Genomic DNA, 23,159 nt, shown 5'->3' with positions numbered 1-23,159 from the left:
CTTCTTACAGAAACCCCAAATTTACTGGCATCACTTACTGGGCTGTTTTTAGTGGTGTGAAAGTCCTTGGGCAAGGACCAGTGGTCTGCCTGAGGATAACAACAAGATGTACCTGCTCAGCTCCACAGGGTTTAATGGCTGGCCACGAACAGCAGTGTTTATGTAGTCCCAGTCCTCTTTTACAGTAAGCCTGAGTTTGAAGCTTACAGGGCAGAGCTGTAAGCTCTGGGCCTTCCCAAAAATACCTCAAGAGCCACATGAGCAATGACTGAAGGCTGTCCCAAGGACCCACGGATGGAAATGATCCAACTTCTACCTCTCTCCCAGGTCAAGTTGATGGAAAGAGCTCAGCACTGCTCAAGAGATCTTTTATTTGGGGCCTAAAAACCAGCCACAGGCAGCCAACACACAGCATTTGGTACCGTGACCTACCATGGTACTAAATGGTGCCTTCCACGGTACCACAAGGTCATATATGTGACTGATGCTATCTGAACAGAACTACAAGCTTTCATTAAATGTATGCGAAAGCATCTCTGCACTGCATCCACGTGAAGTCATTTTACTCAGACTCTTCGCAGTCTGACTCGCAGCCCAGACAAGTTTACAGAAGCAATGGGCAACTTCTTTCAATTGTCTGCTCCCCCTCCTAAATCTGAAGCACCACCTTAGTCATCTTTCCCTCAGGCTTTCTGACTAGCAGAGGGGACAGGAGAAATTTCACTAGAAACTAAGATGAAAACCACATGTGAAGTATAGGTTGGTTAGTGCAGCAACCACTTTCTCAAAACAGCCTAGATCACGTTTTCAGAGCTAAGAGTAAGGTTTACCAGGTGAAACAAAGACTTATTGAGTCAGCCTCTTAATCACGAGCACTGAAAACAAATACACACTAAACAAACACAGCCCAAGATATATTACCTTTCTCCAGCAAGGCCAAAATAGGCACCTGAAAGAGAAACCAATCCCCAAATCCCACTATTTGAAAAAAGACAACCTCTTGTGTAGCATCTCCATACTAGTGCGGTTCCCAGTTTCATTAGTGCTGCGTTGAGTTTTTTGCTAATGGTGATCGAATCTAAAGAAATACTGTCAGATTAGACACTGGTCCATTAGCCAGCAACACTTGCTAAATTTTGCCAGGTAACAGAGCTGCCCATATGGGCTTTGTGTACAGATGAGCATTCCCAGATAGCAAGGCCACCTGTCATGAACAATTTCATTTAGAGGCAGAAATATCAGCAGTCCATCCCTTGAGCAAACTAAACCTTTCTCAAATTAGTATTTCATCTTCTAGAAGAAATTCAAATCTGCTATGAGAGGCTTCCGCTCAAAACAGCAAAATGCTGCCAAGGGAGCCCTCACTGCAGCCCCGAGGAGGGCGGGATGCTGCTTGAAAGATGCCCTGACATCTGGGGGTGCCGCTTGCCTTTCTAAACCCAGGCACAGGTCAGTGCCTGCACCAGCAATGCTGGTCCATGTCCTAATCATGAGAAATGGAAGGTAGCAGTATTGGAGGCTGGATGGCACTTAGCCAGCTTAATGAGGAGTCAGTTGTATGACTCTCCCAAGCCATTAGTATCTCAGACCAAGACCACCACCAAACACTCAGGAAAGGTAATAGATAACAATAAAAGAATTTGTTCTGAATGCACTGAAAGACCAGGTCATTTTTTGTCAGATACTTTAATTGCAGGAACCTGTTCTTTAGCTTCCCCTGTTCACTGCACTTTAATCATCCTCAGCTCTTCCCTTACACACAAGAGCCTATATATTTTTAAAAGAAAGGCAACCAGATAAGCAAACTGTCAGGCGAGAAGAACAAGCAGTTCGTGTCATATCTTTGAAGTCGCTTCTACCACACCCAACCTCTTTAAGAATGCACTTCCTGTATATGTTTTTTTTTCCTGATAAAAATATAAAATGAGCAATAAATGTGGGAAATGTACTTTTTCCATCCCCAGAAGCAGAACACATTTCTTGTAAATCGTGGATTGCCACCTTCCACAAATCCAGCCAAATGAATTGCCCACAAAAATCAAAAAGCAACCCTTTCCTGAGGTTTGGCTTACTTAGACAAACAAATCAGAAACATCCTGGGAACAAAACTCCATGTGTCTTAATATCCCTACTCGGACCCAAGCCAGAGTCTCTTCTGCCTCTACTCCAGCCAGAGAAATAAATGGTGCACCTGCATCCCAGTCAATAAAAGCTATTCAGCACTTTCCCAGCACCATAAGTTTTCAGGTAACCACTATTAGCCTGCTAAATATTTAGTGCCACTTTTACCCTTCAGTAAAAAGGGATTGTTTATAATAACTAGTTATATCATGTCAGATACACCAGAACTTCCCAATATTATAGAGGAGAAAAATGAGTCAGTTATACTCAGAGTAGAATCATAGAATCATTTAGGCTAGAAAAGACTTTCAAGATCATTGAGTCCAACTCTAAACCTAACACTGCCAAGTCCACCATTAAACCATGTCCCTAAGTGCCACGTCTCTTAAACGCCTCCAGTAGGGATGCTTTCTTGTGAAATTGCCTAATGAGCTCTTGAGACAATGAAATTAGGCTCTAGGCAGATCATTTTCAAACACTTCAGTCTCCCCTCAGGAATTTTCTAACTTGGAGTGCCAGGAGCACCCCTTCCAGAAGGGCACAAATGCTGCTGAAAGCACCGCGCCGCTTCCTACATGCCTCTCACCAGCAGCACCTACTTCGTGCTCAAGCACTGACTGAGCACATGCTTGTGCTCCGCCACCCTTACAAGCCCAGGGTAGTTTATTCCTGTGTGAGATGACTCAGTCGACACCACCCAGAAAGGAGTGCCAGGCAGCCAGATTGGGCTGATCTGAAGGGCCAGAATTTCTCATCAGTAATTCTTTTTTCTGTGTAATCACCTCATATAAAGAAAATGGAAATGAAGTGAAAACAGTACTATCAGGCTCCTTATACCAAAAAAAATAAAAGACCTAAGGCAGGCTCATGTGCAGTGAGAGGTGCAGATGACTGCATCTTCAACACAATCTAGGCCCAATTAGCTGTTGACACAAAGAGGTGCCACTTAATCTTTGGATACCCTAACTAGAAATTCAATTCCATTTCCAGTCTCCATCATTTCCCACTCTTATCTGCTAAACAACATACAACCTCCTCTGTCACCTTACCTCAGCACCAGAAGCCATTTTTGAGATTTCCAGGGACAAGTTTTTACACAGAACAGAGGATCTACGAGCACCCCCCTGAAGCACTTGACTGGCTGTAAGATGATTTTCCTACATTTTCTGCTCCTTAAAGGTGCAACCAATATCAGTGGAGCCAGACTGAAGCCATGAGCCACTAAGTCTAACCACAATGATTTGGGTGAAGGATATAATCTAGTCTGGTATCAGGTCTATGACAGTGTCCCCAGGGGACAGCTGGGAGCAGGGCAAGCCTGTGGTACAGAACTTCACCCTCCAACACAGAGAGGACTGCCTCATGTGATTAATGTCTTCAGTAACCCTCCACTAAAAGGTCCTTCTTCTAGCCCTCCCCACATCAACAAATGTCTTGTTTCTACTATATTCGTCAACTATCTCAAGGAATTGTATCTTGTTGTCTGTCATGTACCTGGTATCTTCATTAGTAGCCTCCAGCTTGTGCTGGAAGGGACAGAGAGCAGTTCATCCCAATCCAGTTTCTCTGGCCTGACATGACTCTGCAGGCCTGTCATGACTCCGCAGGCCTGTCATACCTGCTTGTCAGCCATTGCTTTTCCAGCTGAAGAGCCCTCATCTGCTCTGTTGCTCCCTGCAGAGAGGCTCCTCCACACATCTGGGCCTCTGCCAACCCTAAAACACTTCAATCTGAGAGGACACCCCAGCCACACACAGCAGTGAGGCAGGGGCAGACAACAGGTTTATACAATAGCAAAGAAGCACACTTGTTTTTCTTCAGTTCCTTTCCTACAGATCCTAATGCTTCATCTGCTTTTCTTGGCTGTTGGCATCTCCCCAGCTCAGTGCTCAGCAAGGACAGTCTGATGACAGTTCTTCCTCCTCAAAGGTCATGGCCAGCTCAGAGCCCATCTTTTTTTATTTGTGAAGCAAGGAGAGCCTTTCCCCATGGGTATAGCCTCATTTGCTCACACAGACTTCCACCTGTGCCAAGGTGACTGCTTGTACCTAAGCTGTACGAATTGAGGACCAAGGCAAGGAAGCCACGGGAAAGACATGACGTTGTCGTAACTGCTATCATTCCTCCAACTATACAGGAACAAGTGTTCAGGTAACAACCTGCAACTTGGACAACCTGGTGACTATTAACTCTATTTGGGGAGTATCTACTAAATACACAAGCAATACAACTGCATGGTGCATGATCCAAAACACTCAAGCACCAGTTTCAAAACCAGCATCAAACAAGAGAAAGCATAAACAGCGGGATGGAGATACTTCATTTCATCCTTAACAAATGGACCTTCACCAGTCTCACAGTATTACTGTGCTAAGTCAGTTTTGTCTCAAGCTTGATTTCATCACAATTATTTGTATCACAGACATTAACCACCAAAATTTAATTAGCATGTTTATTCAAACACAAGTTACATGAGACCCCTCAAGAAATACATTGCAACCAGGCCTCAACATATCAGATTTTTTCACTTAGCTTGTCTACAAGACATACTTTGTCAAAATAGCACGATCAGACTAATTAAATGGTTATGGCAGAGAACTGCATGTGATGCAAAAACAGTTTAAGAGCAAAGACCAAACAGAGAACATATTACTGGATTACAGCCCAGCACGGATCGCTCAGAAAGTGATAGGAGGAAGAAGTTTTCTCCAACAGAACACAAGTATATAGCATCATTAGTATACATTTTGCATTAATACTCATAATTATTAAAAAATAGAAAAATGTTAACTTCAAATATTACTTGGCTAGCCACTATACCTATAAGGTAAAACCATAAATGGACTAACTCTGCTTAGGAGGTGAAAAACATTAAGACTCTAGTATTAACTAGAGCCCAATTCAGCAAACTTCTTATGCACGTGCTTAAGTCCTACTGAGACTAGTGGGGCTTACACATATTGAAGTATTATAATTAACATGGAACAATTTCAGTATGCATCCAGTTAAGCACATGCTAAATATTTTCACTGAATCAGGATCATATTCCTTAAAGTACAAAGTTATATATGCTATAGAAGTCATGATCTTTCTCCCTTAATCTATTGTCCCATCAAAAGAAAAACCTCTACTGGGTACAAGAAAGACCGATACAGTCCCCTGAAGAAGCATGGCTTTTCATGTTTTATTAACAACTCCAAAAGCATGCACAAATCAGTGCTAGGGACATAGGGACAATCTATCTTAGCTGTACTTTCAGTCTTCCAAAACAACAGAATTTACCCAATTTGCACCAGTATAGTATTAGAACTCTATATGCAATTTGCAAGTTCAAGATCAAGGAACTTGTTTGTTCAGTTCATTCCCCAAGCGATCAATAGATTCTTAGAACTATACAGCTGTACAATAATGCCAGTGACTATATACAATCCTGCATGAGATACTGGAAGAAAGCTACAAAGTTACATAAATGTTCAACTTCAAAAATACTTGCTTTCTCTAGCACTTAATACTTAAGTGTTTTTAATAACACAACAAAAAAAACCAACTCTGCAATGTTGACATGTATCAGCCCTCTCTAAGAAGATTTCCTGTAGAATTGTTCTTGTCCAGAATTTATCTGCATGGCTGTTTAAATAACATCAGTCTTGCCGTAGCTATGAAATCCAGGTATCCAGGTGAATGTTCTACATACTTAGGAATGAAATATTCCCGTTTGCTCGGAGGAATTTGATTGTCGGCGTTCGGGTTGTTGTTTTTTTTTTTTTTTTACTCTTATATAACCCACTATATGATAGTGAACAAAATACTTTTGTTTCATAGAAACAACTAACATTTGCCCACACTGGGCAAATGGTCTATTTACAGATACATTAGGACTGCCTGACTGACAGTGAGTGTGAGTTGCTGAACTCCAAGAAACATGGAGCTTAAAATGGCGACACTCTCTGCTGAATCGCCTTCCCTTTTAGGATACGTCTTATCTGCAGAAGAGAAAAAAGACAAAGCATTAGTATTTATCATCCCAAAGTGAGTCATCATCTGAAAAAAAGAACACCTAGACCCAGCTCTGCATTCCTTATTTATCCGAGCCTAGGTTCTGAGTTCAGTTACACCAGAATTGATCCAATTTTACAGCATTTGGACAAAAGAAAGGCAACAGAATTACTCAGTTGCTTAAGTTATTAGCTTCTTAGGTCAAGATACACCTTTTTCATCATGTATTTGTATAGCTCCTAGGAAAAAGGGATTTTCTTCAATTGTTATTCAGGCCTAAGAACTGCCATTACTAATTATGACAAGAGCAACAAAAGCATGATCTCAGGCAGTACCAAGATGAGCAAGAGAAGGGATATTACAAGGTTACAAAGAAAAAAAACCCTTAGTTTGACAGGAAAAAGCTTTTGAGATGGACAAAGTAAAAACTACAAGTAAAACCTGTAATTTCAGGTATTTGTATAGTCTGTCTGATCCAGACATTAAAACTAAAGATCCCTGAATAAAATGGCATTTGCTAAGGTTTTTTTGCTTAAAAGCTGCAATTCAAAACCCAAAAGAATCTTTTGTAGAGGAATAAGGCTTTTGTGTGAGGACAGATGGGAGGAGAGGAGAGGGTTGCTTGTTTTGTTTTGGTTTTTACCTGGTCTCCTATAAGGCCATCAGGAACCAGATGAACTGGCTGCTCATTCTCCAAGTTTCTGGCACTTGGATCAGCTCCCTTCCGCATTAGCAGGCGCACAGCATCCAACTGACTCACCCGATACTGCAGGCTGGCAGCCACGTGGAGAGCTGTGTTGCCATTGTAAGCCTGCAGAAGACGAAGTAACGCCGTGAAGCAAAGGCAAGGGCACGAGCCTCAGGACACTCGCGGTGCCACACATGAACATCCTGGATTATACCTGCACTCTGGAACAACCAACGTACCTTTGCATTAACAAAAGAGAGGCAGTTGGGCAGCTCCAAAAAGAGACGAATGAGCTCCAGGTTCGCTTCTTCTGCTGCCAAATGTAAAGCAGAGCGACCACTTTTGCGATCCTATCAAAAAAGAAACTGTTAGCTTTCCCTGCAGGTGCTTCACCTATCCAGGGTAAACATGCAGACAAATAAAACAGAAAGCAGAGTAACTGCAGAGTGTTGAACAAACATTTGCACTACAACTCACTGAAAGTCAATCTGAGTATCTATTTTAATATGAATATGAATGAATGATGGACCAGATCTCTTTTGGCAGTAAGCCTACATAGCCAAAATATCAAATGTTATACCAAGTAATGATCCGGCCCAGCACCGACCTAAACTGGACAGGGAAGCAGTTTTTAATTAAAATTTACAGTTCAAGAACAAGGTATCATCAATGCCCTATTACTAGGGATACCTCAGAGTGCTCCAAACATATTCTTACTTTCAAGACACAGCCAGCTACAGCCAACATAGCATCATTCTTAATCCAGAAATTAGACTGTCACCTCCCTCTTTCCCTATGGTTCATTTGCATTGATAATACCTTATTCTGAATATATGCAACATTCTCATTCCACTTGGGTAAATTAAGCTGTAGGGAAGCTTTCTAATTAGTCTACTTCCTTTGTAATAAAGCTAAGATGTGGCGTGGGAGAAAGGGACATGTTCTGCTTCCACATTCTCTTTGGATCTGTAACTTCACACAAAGCCGCTGTACTTACTTTCGCTTCAACGGATGCTCCCATTTGTATTAGAGTCTTGATGGTTTCTACCAGGCTCTTGTTCCTCAGCAGAAGCTCCTGGACCTCAGGGGAGTGAGGTGGTTGACTGTTTTGCAGTTCATGCAGCACAGCATTATGGGCCAGAACAGCACAGTGCAACGCTGTCAAACCTTAACATTAAAAACAAATCATCGTTAATGAACAAATGCAATATAGAAGTATTGAATGGCTGCTTGGTTTGAAGGATGGATAAAGGAGCTTCTCCTCCTGTCAAGGCCAGGGACGGTTCCACATTTTTAAGCGACAGTGATTGCTCTTGAATGGCTCAGGATGTGGGTTGTCCATTGCCAGAGGAGTTAAGTAGCAACCTACTATGACCTTTGAGCCAGAAGATAATAAAAGAATCAATTTCTGATGTGGGTTTTTGTTTTTTTGTTTTTTTGTTTTTTTTTTTTTACAAAATACACTTTAGAATGAGCTATTGTGTGGAAAGTGGTTCAACTAAAACAGCTCTCTGGTGTCAGAGATTCTGGCTTCTGTATCCACCAATGTATCCCTGGCACTCACACATTTTTACCAGCCTGTTACCACCTACGCTCTCCACGTCAAACATGGCGATCACACATAAGAGGGAAGAGGTCCTGACAGGCACAGACTAACCATGTTTTTATCTGACAGATATGCCAATTGTAATGTAATTTCAATTGTAATTGTAAATTTCAACCTGGCAAAGGTATATTCCATTTTATTGCTTCTCAACCCAGGATAACGTTCACATCAGCAGCCATAAAACATTACAACATCCAGTAACTCTGTAAATTATAAACTCTTAACTACTCACCATCATAGTTTGTTGCCTCAAGGTCCACATACTGATTGCTTCCCATGGCTCCCTTTTGGATCGCCTACAAAAGTGGGAACAGGTATGCATTTAGGTCTTATTCAAACCACATATTGCTTCCTCAAGCTTGTATAGTCTTACTGCAACAAAGTTGCAATAAACAACAGCATTAAGAGGAGATCTATTTATTGTTTTTGTATACTGGAGGATTCAACCAAATTACTTTAAAACATTGGTGACAACCTTAACATGAAACTCAGTCTCGCTTTAAGCCATTACTGTGGAGCCCTCAGACATACTCACAAGGCTACAGAGAAAGATAAGGGGAGGAGTGGCATTTTCAGAGTTTTCCAAGACAACTCTGAAGAAACATAAATCTTACGGACAGGGCAGAGCTACACCTGCCTGGTTCTTACCTGAAGGACCTGGGCATGCCCCTTCTCAGCGCAAACATGCAACGGCGTTCTACCCCAGCAGTCGGTGGTGTTGACTTGAGCCCCCAAGCTAACCAAGTCCTGCACAATGAGATGCTGATTGGCAGCCACGGCAACCTGGAAAGCACTCTGCAAACATCGAGAAGAAAATTTAAACTATCAGTCATCTGATCGCTAACAGGAAAGAGCAACTAAAACAAATAAAAAGCCTAGCTACCTGGCATTATTTAAACAGTGATTATGAATACCAGGAAGCCAGGACAATGAAGCAGAGCACATAGTTTTACCAGCTCAAGGTGATCCCAAGAAGTATTAATAGCTCAAGGTTAATATTAGTATGCAGGCTAAATCTCGGGGTTAATATTAAATAAGCATTTCAAGGTCCAGACACACAGAGCACTCAGGTGCAAAGATTTTGAGAACCTCACCTGGCCATTGTGCTCTTTAATATCCAGCATGTGCAAGGCAGCCATCTTCCTCGCAAGAACATAGGAGAGCGCTCGTCGGCCCTGGGCAACCGCAATGTGAAGGAAGCTGCAGGAACGAGGGGAAACAGAGTTACACCACCATACAACCCGGGGCTCGAGACATTGCAGAGATGCAAACGTACGGGGATGGTGTTATGCTGCCAGCTTCAGACCTCTCTGGGTGACTAAGACAGGAATACAGGCACCTTCTTCAAAGGACAATTCAAAGCATCTAAATTAGAATCTTTTTCTCCCCATTTACTTGATGAAAGTCTAATTTCATGTACTTATCGTTAGAGGATACAAACGCCTCATCTATTCAATGTGCTGCAACTCTGTGCGTCACAGTCCACCAGCAAGACCACATGTCATTTGATTAGCAGAACTACTGCACCCCTGATACAAGCACTGCTAATGAACAGCTTCCATTAAACCCCATGGTCCACCAGAACCCAAATAGAAATATTCCCCAACCTTCCACATCAGAAACACCGAGATAAACAGCACTCACGTGTCTCCATCCGAGTCTTTTGCAAGGAACTGGTCTTGAGAGATGTTTGCTAGTTTGTTTTCCTCCTGCTCCACTTGCCATTGAAAAAATGACTTGCCCAGCTGCGTCGTGCTTCTGGCGATGTTTTGGTCAGGTAGAGAGACATTCAAAGTAGCCAAAGAGACACTGCGCTCCAGATTACCACAGACGTTACTGGAAAGCAAGCTGAAGTTCGGAGGCGGGGGGCCGACGTCAGCCTGTGGGTGGGCACTGGCGAGCGGCTGGAGGGGAGCGGCGATGCCCTCCGAGCCTTCAGAGTCGTTCAAAAGGGAGGAGAAGCTCTGCGAGGGGCAGTACTGCAGTTCATGGCTCTCAAAGGTATTCTGCTGGTAGCCAGGAGACTGGTCATTGGCAGCAAACGGCCTGTACTCCAGGGAGGTGTCCGAAGGATAGCTCTGTGACAAATCTTGATTCTGGGACGGAGGGAACTGGTAATGCTGCGGCGGATCAAGCATATGCTGGGAGGTGTGATCTTGGAATGCTTGGTACTTCTGGGACGGGGAAAAAGCCTGTGTTCCCGGGCTGTCCTGGTACTGCTCGCCGGGCGAGCTGTGAGTGGAGACAGTGTGCAACCAGCTAACCTGCACTGTGTTCAGAGAAACGGGGCTCGACTCGTTCTTGATGTTTATAATGCTCTGAAGCAGATCAGAATTGTTGTCATGCTTTGGGTCATTTTTATGAGTCTCTTCCATGTTATCCATAGAAGTCGGTGTCTGGGGTGGCGTCTGTCAGGAAAAATAAAGGAAAATCAAAACAAGCCCCAGAAAGTTAGAAATGTAGTTGTGTCTGGTAGTTTCTGATCACATAAAGCAAACTGAAAGATAAAGGCACAGAAAAACATACTACAAGCTTACCAGGAGGTGTGGGTGAATAGTAGCTTGGCGTTTGAAAGAAGGTCCATCAGAAAGGAGCTCAGGAGCCTTTCTTTTGCCACTGTGACCTAGTATGCTTTTCAGCTCTGCTAAAGACAAAATAAATTTGGGGGTTACTCTCACAATCAACTTTTAAAATCTTATTGCAGGGTATTTTAAAAAAAGGGTTTGGTTTGTTTTTTTTTTACCTGTGTACTGCTCGTAGTTCACCAATCCTCCTTGTGCCTTTGGAAAAAAATCCAGATTATTCCACTATTATAATGCGACTTCAGAAAAAAAAACACAACAAAAACCCAAACCAAGAGGGAAGCAGCAGCAACTTCAATAGGAGCAAACATAGAATATATATACCTTAGAATAATTTTAGTACATGATTGTCTAACCCTAATTTAATTGCTTTTAATTACGGTTAGAAAATGGAAAGACTTTTATGGAACTTAAATGAAAGCCACCATTTTTCTTAAGGCTTTTTAAGCTATTTGTTACAATACCACAAAACTCAAGAAAATCTAGGGAAAGACACTGTTCCTTACTGAGGTCTGAGGACTTTTTTTTTTTTTAAACATAAATAAACCAGCCGATTTTATACTTCTTCAATGCCGTGAACTTTTCTATGCAAAACTGTTCCTGTGACAACACTTATCTAGGAAGCTCACAAACACACACTCAGAAAGACTATTAAAAAATATCCCCTTTAATCTTCCCAGAATTCCTACATTTTTTTCCAGTTTCCAGACTGGAGGGGTCTGCCTTTATGCTGTGTGCTCCAGACAGTGGAGCGCAATTGCATGACAAACGATCCTCTTCTGAGAAGATTCCCCAACTCTTACAATGAATGACCTCATTCGAGTTAACAGGGAGTTTCTGTGGTTTCATAACACAAACGTATCTTTATCCAAACTCCTTTTCAAAAACAAAGCTTAGTAAGAACATTTTCAAGTGCCTCCTTCTCCCGCACTAAACCTTCCCACTAACTTCTTCCCAGCTCTGTTCTTCCATTACGTATTGAAAAGGAAAAACACTGACTCCAGCCACATCAGATAAAGCAGCAAGCGCGTTTCTAGCGTTATCGCGTGCCTGTTTTTGCCAGCTTCATTAACAGCAATTAAGTCAGTGCTGAAAAATGCTGGTTACCTTGCTTTCCTCCGCGGCGGAGCCCGAGGACATCTGTTTGCTGCTCCTGAAGTGCAGCAGGAGCTCCTTCACCGAGTTCTTCACACGGACCCCCTGGAAAGGTCCCCTGTGCTGCTTTCCCCCCGCCATGTGTTGTTCAACTGTTGAGACATGAAAACAAAACCCCGATTTAAGCCACTGACTCCGCTTTTGCTTAAAAAAAATAAAGAAAACCCCCAAACATAAAAGCGGGAACGCTCGGGGAAAACAACCTAAATCCACGGTTCAGCAGAGAGGAGCCAAGGCGGTGCCCCCCGCACCCTCCCAGCCGTGCGGCTCCCCCCGCCGCCGCCTCCTCCTCCTCACCCGGGGACCCCCCCGGCCGCTCCCGCAATACCCCGTGCGGGGGCACGCAGCGCCGCCGAAACGCTCCTGCCCGACGCGGAGCTCCCGCTTTTCACCGCTTCGGGGGCTTTTAGGCCCGAAAGGGTCCGCGACCGGCTTCACTCCCGGTGGGGACGGAGCGGGAACCGCGGCTTCGCGCCGTCCCCCGCCGCCGCCGCCGCCGCTCCCCCGGGCCCAGGGGGCCGGGACCGCCGCCGGGGCACGCCGTACCTTGCAGCGCGGGGCGGGCACCGCCCCGGGGGTCCCTCCGGCCGCCGCCGCGGCTGCTCACCGAGAGGTCCGAGTCGGAGCCCGGCGAGCCCGGGGCGGAGTGCGCCGGCGAGCAGCTGCCCTCGCTGGAGTGGGGCGAGGCCCCGTAGAAGTAGGCGAGGTTGATGGGGCTGCTGAGGGCGCTGCCGTCACCGCCATCGGGCGCCGCGTCCCGGCTGCTCTCCACGATCATGGCGGTGCCGCGGGGCGGCGGGCGGCGACGGCGGCGGAGGAGGACGGCGGGCGGCGGAGCGGGCACGGGCACTGCCAGATCCAGGGCTGGGCGGACAGCGCGGCGGCGAGTGGAGGGCGGCGGCCTTGGCGCCGCCGGTTATAGGGGCTCCGCCCCCCGCGGGGGCGGGACCGAGGCAGGGCGGGGACGCGCTTCCCGTAAGGGAGGTGGCCGCGCCCGGGGCGGGGCGGGGCGAAGTAGGCTGGGCTCGGTGCCCGCCCCGCCCCGCCCGGGGCCCCACCGCCCCCGGGAGCGGGCACGGGAGGGAGGGGCCGGCGGCGGCGTCCCGCTCTTCCAGGCCGGGCACCCCGCAGCGCCACCGCGGCCCCGCCGGGGAGGGGATGGGGGTGGTGGGGTGGGGATGATGGGAATGGAGATGATGGGGATGGGGTTGGGGTGGGATGGAGACCATAGAATCACAGAATGGGTTGGGTTGGGTTGGAAGGGACCTCAAAGATCCTGTAGTTCCAACCCCCCTGCCATGGGCAGGGACACCCTCCACTAGACCAGGTTGCCCAAAGCCCCATCCAACCTGGCCTTGAACACTTCCAGGGAGGGGGCATCCACAACCTCTCTGGGCAACCTGTGCCAGTGCCTCACCACCCTCACAGTGAAGAATTTCTTCCTAATTCTAATGATGGGGATGGTGATGGATGTCACCTCGCACCCTGTCCTCCAAGATTGCCCCTGGAGGCCTCCTACAGCTTTTGCAGGCCCCGCTCGCAAGGCACACAACCCCAAATTTCCAGCCTCTCATGCAGCTGCAGAGATGGAAACCACGAGCATCGCCTTCAACCTCCCACCACTGCTGATGCAGGCTCACATCCCCACGCGCACGTACCCCTCACCCCAAGTGCGATGGTGCGGGACCGTCCGCCCCGCTCCTGCCAGGCTTCGGCTCCGGAGACACGGGCTTGGGAGTACGGGGATTTTTTGGTCATGTGCATCAAGTGGGCAGCATCCAGAGAGAAGGGGAACGTGAGTGGTTACTCACAACAGAGATGAGTCATCTCTTTTCCTCTGTTATCGGAGCATGTAGGAGGCAGGGAGCAGGCACAGAAGTTATTTTGGGTTTAGGTTGCAACATACTGCGGTGGCAAAGCCTCTCGGTCGAGGCTGGCAGGGAGAAGCGGGTAACCAATACCGAAACAAAAAGTGGGCAAAACCATGTGCCTGTGATTACTGTTAACAACACTACCGAGTTATTACCAATATTGGCAGGGGAGACTCCTCAGATTTCTACTTTTCAAACAAATATTTCTGCTTTCCTTGTTTCCACTGAGGTCACCATCTTCTAAAAAACGAGCATGCATTTATCTCCATGCAATGCTGCGATTAGGATGTTTTTAGCGCCGCAGATCCCCCAAAAAACACGTAGTAAAACAACACGGTATTTCTAAAGTATATTATGCAAAAGGCAGTTCTATAATTTAGATTATTATACATGTTTTAATTGTATTAAAAAACATGGGACAGGTGCAACATGAAATTATATTAATCGACCCATGAGGAGGCAGGAGGGAATTACTTTATATTATTCAAATATTTCTTCTGCTGCCAGATGGATGAAGGGTTTTACTGGGAATTAGCTAGTCAGTTTTCTATTCCAAAGACTGTTGGTTTATGCCATAGATTGAATTTATGCAGTCACAGTAAAATTTGCAAATGTAACCCATAAAATGAAATCAGACACCGAGTAGTACCAGAAATAGCATCATCCAATAAAGGTAAAAATTTGCTCGCTCCCTAATCAGCAGCTATCTCCCAAGCACGTGTTCTCACCGATTTCAGTGAACCTCTTTATGCATGTGAGGATTTGTGAAATCAGGCTGTATGTTTTAAACATGCAAGGAGACGGTTCTCCGTTGTTCTTCAAGCCTTAAATCTCAGTTAGGATACCTTAGCCTTAGGTAGACACTTCAAGCGTTTCCCTGTCGAAAAATGTTTGCTGCTCATAGATCCTTTAGCCCCCGAACGCTCTTTGCAGGCTCAGTGGCTGATGGGAGGATCCGCAACCCAGCTTTCCGAAAGCAGATCCGACCGATCAACCTTTGCATTCACATCCCTGCCAGGCAGCCAGGAAAGCGAGCCATTTTAATCTAACCAGGAGGGTCTCCAACTACAGCAGCAAGTGGGTCTTGTCTTTTAACATGCCAATGGTAGCATGAATCCAGAAAATCAGATTTGGCACACAATTCCCTTCAAAATATCAAGCCTAAAAGTAGTTTTCAAACCAAAAGTGGATTTCTGTCATGGTAGTCCTACTGTGTCCTGGAAGGTCCTAAAGCACACGCAGGCAAGGACAGACAGCACCTTTATCCTTGCTATTCAGTAATTATTTTGGAATGGATTTAACTGAAGATTAGTCTCTGCATATGAATGAGAACTATCCTATAAAACAATTTAATGAGGTTTTTTTCTTGAAGAGGGCGTGGAATTTCTTTTTCTCTTCTATTCCAAAGTTTCTACTCTACCGAAGGCTGAATTGCTGACTTGCTGTCATCCTACCAAGCAAAATCCACTTCGGGCAATGCTCTGATACCTCAACTTATACTTGTTTCATCAGCAACATCTTATTTATCAGGTCTTCTGGCATAAATCGACTCCCAGTCAAAGCAGATTAAGACAAGTCTAATTTCACCAAGCTCTGTAACAAAAGGCTCTTTCAAAAATACACACACCCATCGGTTGCACAAGATGAGCTGGCTCCCAGCAGCCTTGTGCTTTCAAAGTGCTTCCATGCAAGTTACTGGTAAATTCTTGCTACATCTACAAATCCTAATTATTTATGCTCTGGACTGCGAGCATCTGCTTTTTGGCCCAAACACTACGTAACATCTCTGGTGACCCAAACCCCATGAGGCGTCTTCAGTCTAAGAAAGTTCCTCCTGGGTGAGGTGGTGACCAAAAGCACTTGTCAGCTCTTCTCCTGACGGAAAACCTGGCTCAGCCGGTACAGACAGCAACAAACTGGGGAAAAGGAGGGTCAGCTGGGAAGGCACCACAGCGCTGCGGCGGCCGGCTGGTTTCAGCTTCCTTTGGCCAGGCTGTGCCACAGTGCAACCCACCAACCTCCAGAGCTGGAGAAGGCTGCGAGGCGAGCAGAGAGGAGGATGCCTCAGCTCCCCCAGCGGTGCCCTCCTGGGGTTTTATCGCACCACTTCCATTTACTGGGATGCATCAATAATGCCAACTAGCGGCCAGTATTAGCCATGTTTGTCCTGAAACCTGTCTTATATACACCTGCAGACAGTGAGATGTGCTTATCTTGGTAGCTCAGACCACTGTATAAATAGGAAACAAAATGCATTTGTTTCTGAAAACTCTGCTTCTTCCCTCACTTCAGAACACAGCCTGGACAAGTATTGTGGAATCAAAGCTAATCAGTCTTGGTTTAGGTTATGCCGATATACTCAATTACCGAAACAGCTTTTGAGAGTGTGACTTGTGCGTACCCATGAGCTACTTTGAAGGGATCTGAAAATTCTGATAAGAACAGAAAAAAATCCTGTTGTGTCAAAGCTTGCACTCACTGGGTAGGGATGTCATTGCAAAAGTCGGAAAGGTTGAAAGCCAACACCTTAGACTTTCACCACCAACTAAGCATCTAGGCTTATATATCGGTCATATATCTTATATTATATCTTATATATATCTTATTATATCTTATATAACGGTCATATATCTCCCTTCTGCTATCCTATTCAGAGCCAGCGCAGAGGAAGGATACACTGGACCTGCTGTGCTGGATTTCCTGTGCGTTAGGGCCTCCAGCAACTGTGTCCTTGTTACATGGAAACAGCTGAGCCACTGTCCTAAGTCAAAGCAAAATCAAGGACCCTGCTTAGTGTTTTGGGGTTTTTCTGTTAAAACAGACTTCCATGTATTCAACATCCTTTCTAACGCTAACCATGAGTTCTTCTCTCATGTCCGGGCCCTCATACTGAGGACAGCGTTTCAATAAAGATTGCATGAATTCAGACTGAGGGAGAGATTTTGCTGCCCGGCTTTCAGCCATCTCTGGTTTATCCTTTCAGACGTGAGCTTTGCAGTCCGAGCTGTGACACCGCAGGGCAGGGGACCTCCGGGTCATCCTGCAAAGCGGTAGCAAGGCAGCCAAAAGGAAACCTCCAGCAGAACTGCCTGTGATCAGCCCAGCAAAGCCCACACACAGCACAAGGCAGCGGAACAGGTACCCGGCAGACGGGTTGAGGACTCTCAGCTTGGAAAAATCTGGGCTGTAAAGCTCAGGCAGAGATTTGTGCGTGCTTGCAGAGACATCCTCCCAACACCCTATGCCATCCCTTATAGCTTTGTGTGTAAGTGATCACCGCTGATCTAATCTCTGATGTAACTAGTCCCAACCTCTATATGGTCAAAGGATGTGGCCCCACAGTTTCCCCTCATGTCCTGGTCTCAGGATTGCTCTTATGGGAGCTCAATTCTGGGGTCGCTGGTGAGAGAAACTAGCTCCTTTTGGGTGAAGCCTGGGCATGGTTTGCTCCAGGACTGCTCCCTAGAGATGGCATGAGCAAGACTGCCAGTTGTCTTCCTCTATGTTAGCTTACTCTCCAAAAAGGCATCTTACCTCCTGTTCCCCCTCAGAAAAGTCCCCTTGAAGACGTAGCTCCAAGTCCCACGTGCAACAGTTGAAAAGGAAAAAAACCCAAATGAACAGAAGATGTGTCCCAGGGAGGCCAAATGGGGCTCAGGAGAGACCAAGGCTGCGAAAGGGTTGTTACACTGTATGGATGTGGCCGGTGGGCCGTAAGGAAAGGGCTAGCCTTTACAGCATTGGTGTGCCTGCACTGCTTGGTCCCTGGGGCATGAATGCTATAAAGGATGTAGGCTTTAAAGAAATAAACCAAGCCCAGAAAGTGGAGCTTTGCCTTCCCTGTAGAGCAGCTCATAGTCGCTCTGCCAGGCACGCAGCCCCTCCTGACTGCGAGAGAGGAGCGTGCCAGCTTTCAGAGCAGCCCATGGTTCAGCGGCATGGGAGCAGAATAAACATCTCTCTTTGGACCGTCTCCTAAGCAGCAGCGCAGGACAAGGGTCAGCCTCCAGTAAAGTGGCAGAGCACAAACTACTGGTAACAAGAACTTGGTTTTGCAACACGTTTCTGGAGCAGTATAACTTTTGTGGCATTTCTTAAACTGGAAATCAAAGTGGTAGTTCACAATCCAGTTGCTTAATGCACGTGAATATTTGTTATATGGATGTCAAATGCTCCTTATTTTCCAATGGGTGTAATTAGCCTCCTGCTGCAGACTGTGAATGGAGACGTGCGAACACCACCACCACGCCTCTGTACGCTTGCAGCATTTCCACACAGCGCGCAAACCCCAAGCCATCCAGCGTAACGCTCTGTTTGCTTTCAGAATAGCATCAAGAAAACCAGAGGTAAAAGCGTAGTAACTATTCCACTCCTAGAGACTGTTCAGGATCGATACGTGTGTTTGCTTTAACGGTTTAGGAGATCACATGTCAGCAGGTTGGAAATGGTCCGTGACATGATTTTCCTCTAAAAGCCAGTACAGAGGAGTCAGTGTTTCCTCCTTCTTTGCTATACTTGTATTGCCACATTTTTCCTAGACGTTGGTCTCCAAGACTGACATTCTGGGATTAGCCTGAACTTCAAAAGGGGACATGTATAATTCTTCATATTAAAGGAAAACTCAGACTATTTATTTAACATAAGTCTTTTGGGGCTTGCTCCTTTGATCTGAAGAATGCCCTCAATTCTGCTTTTTTCTCCCGGGTTGTTTGATATTTAAAAAAAAAAAAAGGAAAAAGAATAAAAAAATTGGGTTGCTCTTAAGTAGATCCTTTCACACCAGGTATATAAAGCAGCTGAAATCAGTATGGAGGAAAAGAAAGCCCAAACCCAGCAAGTGTTACAAAGCTGGCTAAGTGGATCTGATTTCTGTACAAGTAAACAATTTCCCTGTACGTACACCTTGTGTTTGTAGACATTCCTCTCAACGTACTCACTGCCCTGATTAGTCACATTTTCTCGTAAGCTTACATATCTCATTAGTTCATTAGCACCTTGCAGTAGGAATGCATGGCTAAAACAGACACGCACAACTGATGTCACAGCGTGTAAACAAGGAGCAGAAGGCCATTTCCCCATAGCAAAGGGCAACCTGTAAAGGATGCCGTGTATACCTAGATGAGGTAAGTAGTGCATGTTCTTGTCTCAAAATATTTTGCTCGTTACGATATTCCAGTTTAGAAAGGGAGGTTAGCACAGTTTCTCAGTGCTGTCAAGGACTCTCAGTGTAGGTCTAAAGGAGTAAGCCTCAGTTTTCCTCGTGACGCACGCTGAAGACCTTTTTCCTCTTAACTTGTGCAACCAACCTGGGCCAAAACCTGTCATTCTGCGCCCGTATCAATTTTATTTTCTGCTCGCAGATGCAAGAGCCTGTGCTGTAACCACAGCAGGTGTGTTAGGCTCTGGTGGACTTCCATTTCAGTCTTCTTACCTTCCACAAACAAGGACCACTTCAACCACCTGTAAACCAAAATCACTTTCTAGCATGGACTGCAGAGCTGTCCCAATGCAGCATCGCCATCACCATTCAACTCTTTAGTACAGGAACAGGAGGAAAAGCTGCTTTATCTCAGTCAGACTAACCCAGAAAAATACGATTTGTCAAACTGCAATCTATCCAGGGCCCCACTTTTCTAATCTCTCAATTTATGTGTAGCAATGGGTAACCTCTCTAAGGTTAAGGTTGCCGTACATCCAGGGTTCCCAAACACATGTTTTTGCACTCAAAAACGTTGTCCAGGCAGATTTTGAAAATTTACCCACTTCTTGGACATGGCAAACCAGTCACATCTACCGGACAGCAGATCCAACCAGGCTGATCAGTCCAGAAATCCCAGGCACACCAGCAGCACGCGTGCAGATCAGGCGTGCTGCAGTTGCGTGGCAGGATCAACACCTGCAGGAAGCCTCAGCACTGATTTGCACAATCCTACACAGCCCGTGAGCATACCCTCAGCTCAAGGGTGCACATCGGCATGGAGGAAAGCCCAGGCAGAAACAAGACCACCACAGCAAAAGAAAGAGACTTGTAGCATGTTAACACTGCAAAGATCATCAATCCTCTTATGTCCTGATCTTATTTCACTGTGTTTTCCAGCTTATAAATGCCTTCTGTTCAGACTTCCATTCACTAGAGAAACCCCAGCTTTCAAAACAAATGGCTATCTGACCTTGGGAAAGTCCTGAAACTCAGCTGTAGAGCTGTTCTCCATTAGTCAGACAAAAATTCAATAAACAGGAAATTTTTTCATTTAAAAAAGCACCTAAAACAAGGCAGCCAACTAAAATTTTATTATGGTAGGGAAAATCTTAGGTTGCTTCCAAGCAGCGGTATAAGAACTTTGTTGGTGCTTGGGAAGAATTGCATATACTAGGGTAGGTTTTATCTTTAGTTAAATGTGTGCAGTCATCTCCATCTGGAACAAGGTCGCTCCACCTATGGGTCAGAATTTGCTGCCACATATGTCTGAACCATAGGTGTTCTATATCTGATAAATTAATATCGTGGAAAAGGATACTAATACCACGTTCTTTCTTGCTTCTGCTGACTTAATAGCCAGTTGCTACACATTTAGAAAGAAATCCATGACAGTAATGACAAATTTACAGTAATATGTAAATCGTGCTCGAGTTAGCATAAAACACCAAGAAAGTTGGAAATAAACCCTTTGATTTGGTGGGGCACAGTGCAAAGCTCTGTTCCCAGGCATTGGCTCCCTCCTCCAATTCTCAGCTGGGAAAAGACACCGACCGAAGCCAGACACATCCTGTCTTACAGGACGCTGCTCTTCACAGAAGCTAGCTTATGGATGTTTAAGTTTCCTTTTAATTTCCTGCCAATTTCTTAACAAGAAAGGAAGAGTAAAGGCAGCTCTTGTTTCTACCTTGCACATTTTGTCTCAGGAGCTTGTGACTGGGAACGTGAAAAAAAACAACAAAAAACTACCACACAGAGGTTTCTCAGCAGCACCGTCGGGATTGAGTTCTGCTGCTCCTGGAAGGCCGGGGGGTGGAAGCGAAGCCAGGTCAGGCCACCCCGGCTGCGGCGGGAGGCAGAGCCGAAGGGAGGGATGGGGCTGTGCCCGCCACACCGCTGCTCTGGGCAGCCCAGGGTGGGAAGGGAAGCTTCCCAGCACCCAGGAGAGCTGCTGGAAGCCCATTTCCAGCAACTGGTTGCTGCTGCTGGTGGTGGTGGTGGTATCCCAACCATTGCCTCCGGGGCGGCAGCGGGGCTCTGGCAGAGGCAGGGGGCAGGGCTGAGGCTGCTCTGCTGCCTCAGGCAGCCCTGGACTCTGCCAGAGGAAGAGGGCATTTCCTCCCCACACACCCCCTCCTCCTATCCACTGCCATTAAACGCAACGGGAAACACGTGGCTTGCTGTAAAGAAAGTCAATAAAAGGTCTAAATAGCCAAAAAGAAACCGCTCGCCTCAGGAACAAAGCTGACGCTGGCGTTTCGTTTGGAGCAGAAATGTCACCTTCTTCCCATTTGTCCCTGACCGATGGTCACCCGGGCTGGCTGAGGGACAGCCCAGGGTATCCCCCTTTCTCTGCCCCCTGTGTGCCTCCAGGCAAACCACGATATCCCAGATGAAAATACCTGACTTCCATCTACAGTACTTGCAAGCTACCCGTCCCCAGCCACATGCGAGACTCTGATGACACCACGGTACAAACATGCCTCCAAATTTTGAGGGTCTAAAATCCAGACATCATTTCATCCTCTGCAGGAAGCTTAGTGCTGAGCTGCCTTCCCTGCCTGCCAGATACGGGACGGGTAATGGCCTGGGGTGCTGTGAAATCCACCTCATGTGGTAAGCTAGAGAAACCCTCACCAGGTGATGAAAAGAAGTTTATGGTTTGGTTTAATAAACACCTTAGCATAACAAAATTTAAAGTGAAGTTTAAGTTCATTAAACTTACTTCTTTTCATTCCTACAGATTTTTTGCTAAATCATAAGAAAGTAAGCATAGATCCCTATTTTTATATATGTTTCCCTGTGTTGTCTCACACTCTGCCATGACAGTTTAATCCTGTCCTACTGATGCTGGCAGGCTTGTATGCTGATGATGCTCTGCTATTCCAAAATTACTGATGATCTGCCAGGAAAAAAACTGTAATCAAGATTATACAAAATACTTGCTCCCACTAACAATGTTTCTTCCATGCATTGCCCTCAGAGCTTAACTTCCCATCCATCCATCCATCCATCCATCCTCGGAAAAGCTACTACATCCTCTCTGAAAAAAAGATTGTTTCTGAGAGAATTTCCCCAAACATCTAAGTTAATTAGGGGTATTTTGTTCATAGCTCCACTGTGGGCTCTCAAAAATCCCACCATTTATTGTGGTTTCTTCGATATTGGTTATTACCTGTTACCTTCCCAAAAGCCAGCCATTCTTCCATACCTGACCCCAAAACACACATGAATAATTATAGCACAAGCCACGTGCAAGTCTATTAGAAGTAAAAAAATAACGAGAAGCCAATATTGTTCCCATCAATTACAGGTTTTAAACAATAAAGCAAATAAAATAATAATAGTGTACCTTCATGTCGGAGGAGTGAAGTTAGAATTAGCTCTACAGGAGACAAGCCAGGTCTTTGTACCCCACTGGCAGCTGATCGTCCCTTACAGCCACGTCTGTGTGAATGATTGAAAAGTTCCTCTGAGGTTTAACGGTATGAAACAGAGAAGCAGCAACAAGGAAACTTCCCCCCCCCCCCAAAAAAAAGTCCTGCTTACTCTGGCTTTCTGGTCACAGAAAAAAAAATATTTAAAAAAAAAAAGACACCGTAAATACACCCCCCAAGTTTATTACAGCTCCAGGCTGAGTACTCATGGGGCTTTTTTTATTGCAGTGGATCACACACCACTTATCTTTGAGCCCTGGTTAACCCGGGGGGATGTTATGACATGTGAGAGGAAGCAGCAGGGTGGAGGAGGAGGGCAGTGTGAGCGTAGCTCCCTGGACTTTTTTCTGCGCGGTGGAATTTCCCAGGCAGGGTAAGCCCTGGCAGGGACATTCCCCTGCCAAAGAGGCTGGCAGGAAACCCCAGGCTGGCGTAACACTGCCAAAAAAGGGTCTAGAAGATGCAAATGTCATGACAAGAACAATGAAAAAAGGGCTGTACAACAA

General features: G+C 45.7%; 1 protein-coding gene across 7 annotated transcripts; it reads right to left on the bottom strand.

Annotated features, from left to right (window-relative positions):
• Positions 1-4,559: 4,559 nt before the first annotated feature.
• NFKBIZ (NFKB inhibitor zeta) lies at positions 4,560-22,671 on the bottom strand. 7 transcript variants are annotated; one of them, XM_075767152.1, is made up of 12 exons: positions 12,695-13,031; positions 12,101-12,240; positions 11,155-11,191; positions 10,949-11,052; positions 10,056-10,819; positions 9,506-9,611; positions 9,060-9,206; positions 8,644-8,707; positions 7,803-7,972; positions 7,045-7,155; positions 6,761-6,928; positions 4,560-6,104 (listed from the first exon to the last, which is right to left on the bottom strand). In XM_075767152.1, the coding sequence occupies exons 1-12, from the start codon at positions 12,924-12,926 to the stop codon at positions 6,051-6,053; spliced, it is 2,097 nt and encodes a 698-aa protein (XP_075623267.1). In that variant the 5' UTR covers positions 12,927-13,031; the 3' UTR covers positions 4,560-6,050. The 7 variants fall into 7 exon arrangements, with proteins under 7 accessions (XP_075623267.1, XP_075623292.1, XP_075623257.1 ...); XM_075767177.1 differs by having other exon boundaries at positions 5,774-6,104; positions 12,756-13,037; XM_075767142.1 differs by having other exon boundaries at positions 5,774-6,104; positions 10,949-11,055.
• Between the last annotated feature and the right edge of the window lie 488 nt (positions 22,672-23,159).

The sequence above is a fragment of the Balearica regulorum genome, chromosome 1 (genome assembly GCF_011004875.1).
Source record: "Balearica regulorum gibbericeps isolate bBalReg1 chromosome 1, bBalReg1.pri, whole genome shotgun sequence".
Classification (NCBI taxonomy): domain Eukaryota; kingdom Metazoa; phylum Chordata; class Aves; order Gruiformes; family Gruidae; genus Balearica; species Balearica regulorum.
The sequence above is the reverse complement of the archived record's forward strand: the minus strand, read 5'-3'. Positions and strand labels throughout refer to the sequence as shown.

Excerpts from the sequence above, each read along its gene's own strand:
- NFKBIZ (XM_075767123.1), bottom strand. The coding sequence starts at position 12,926 with ATGATCGTGGAGAGCAGCCGGGACGCGGCGCCCGATGGCGGTGACGGC. Across the intron at positions 9,612-10,055 it reads AAAGACTCGGATGGAGACAC|CTTCCTTCACATTGCGGTTG; the intron begins GTGAGTGCTGTT and ends TCGTTCCTGCAG. Across the intron at positions 8,708-9,059 it reads GGCATGCCCAGGTCCTTCAG|GCGATCCAAAAGGGAGCCAT; the intron begins GTAAGAACCAGG and ends CCACTTTTGTAG.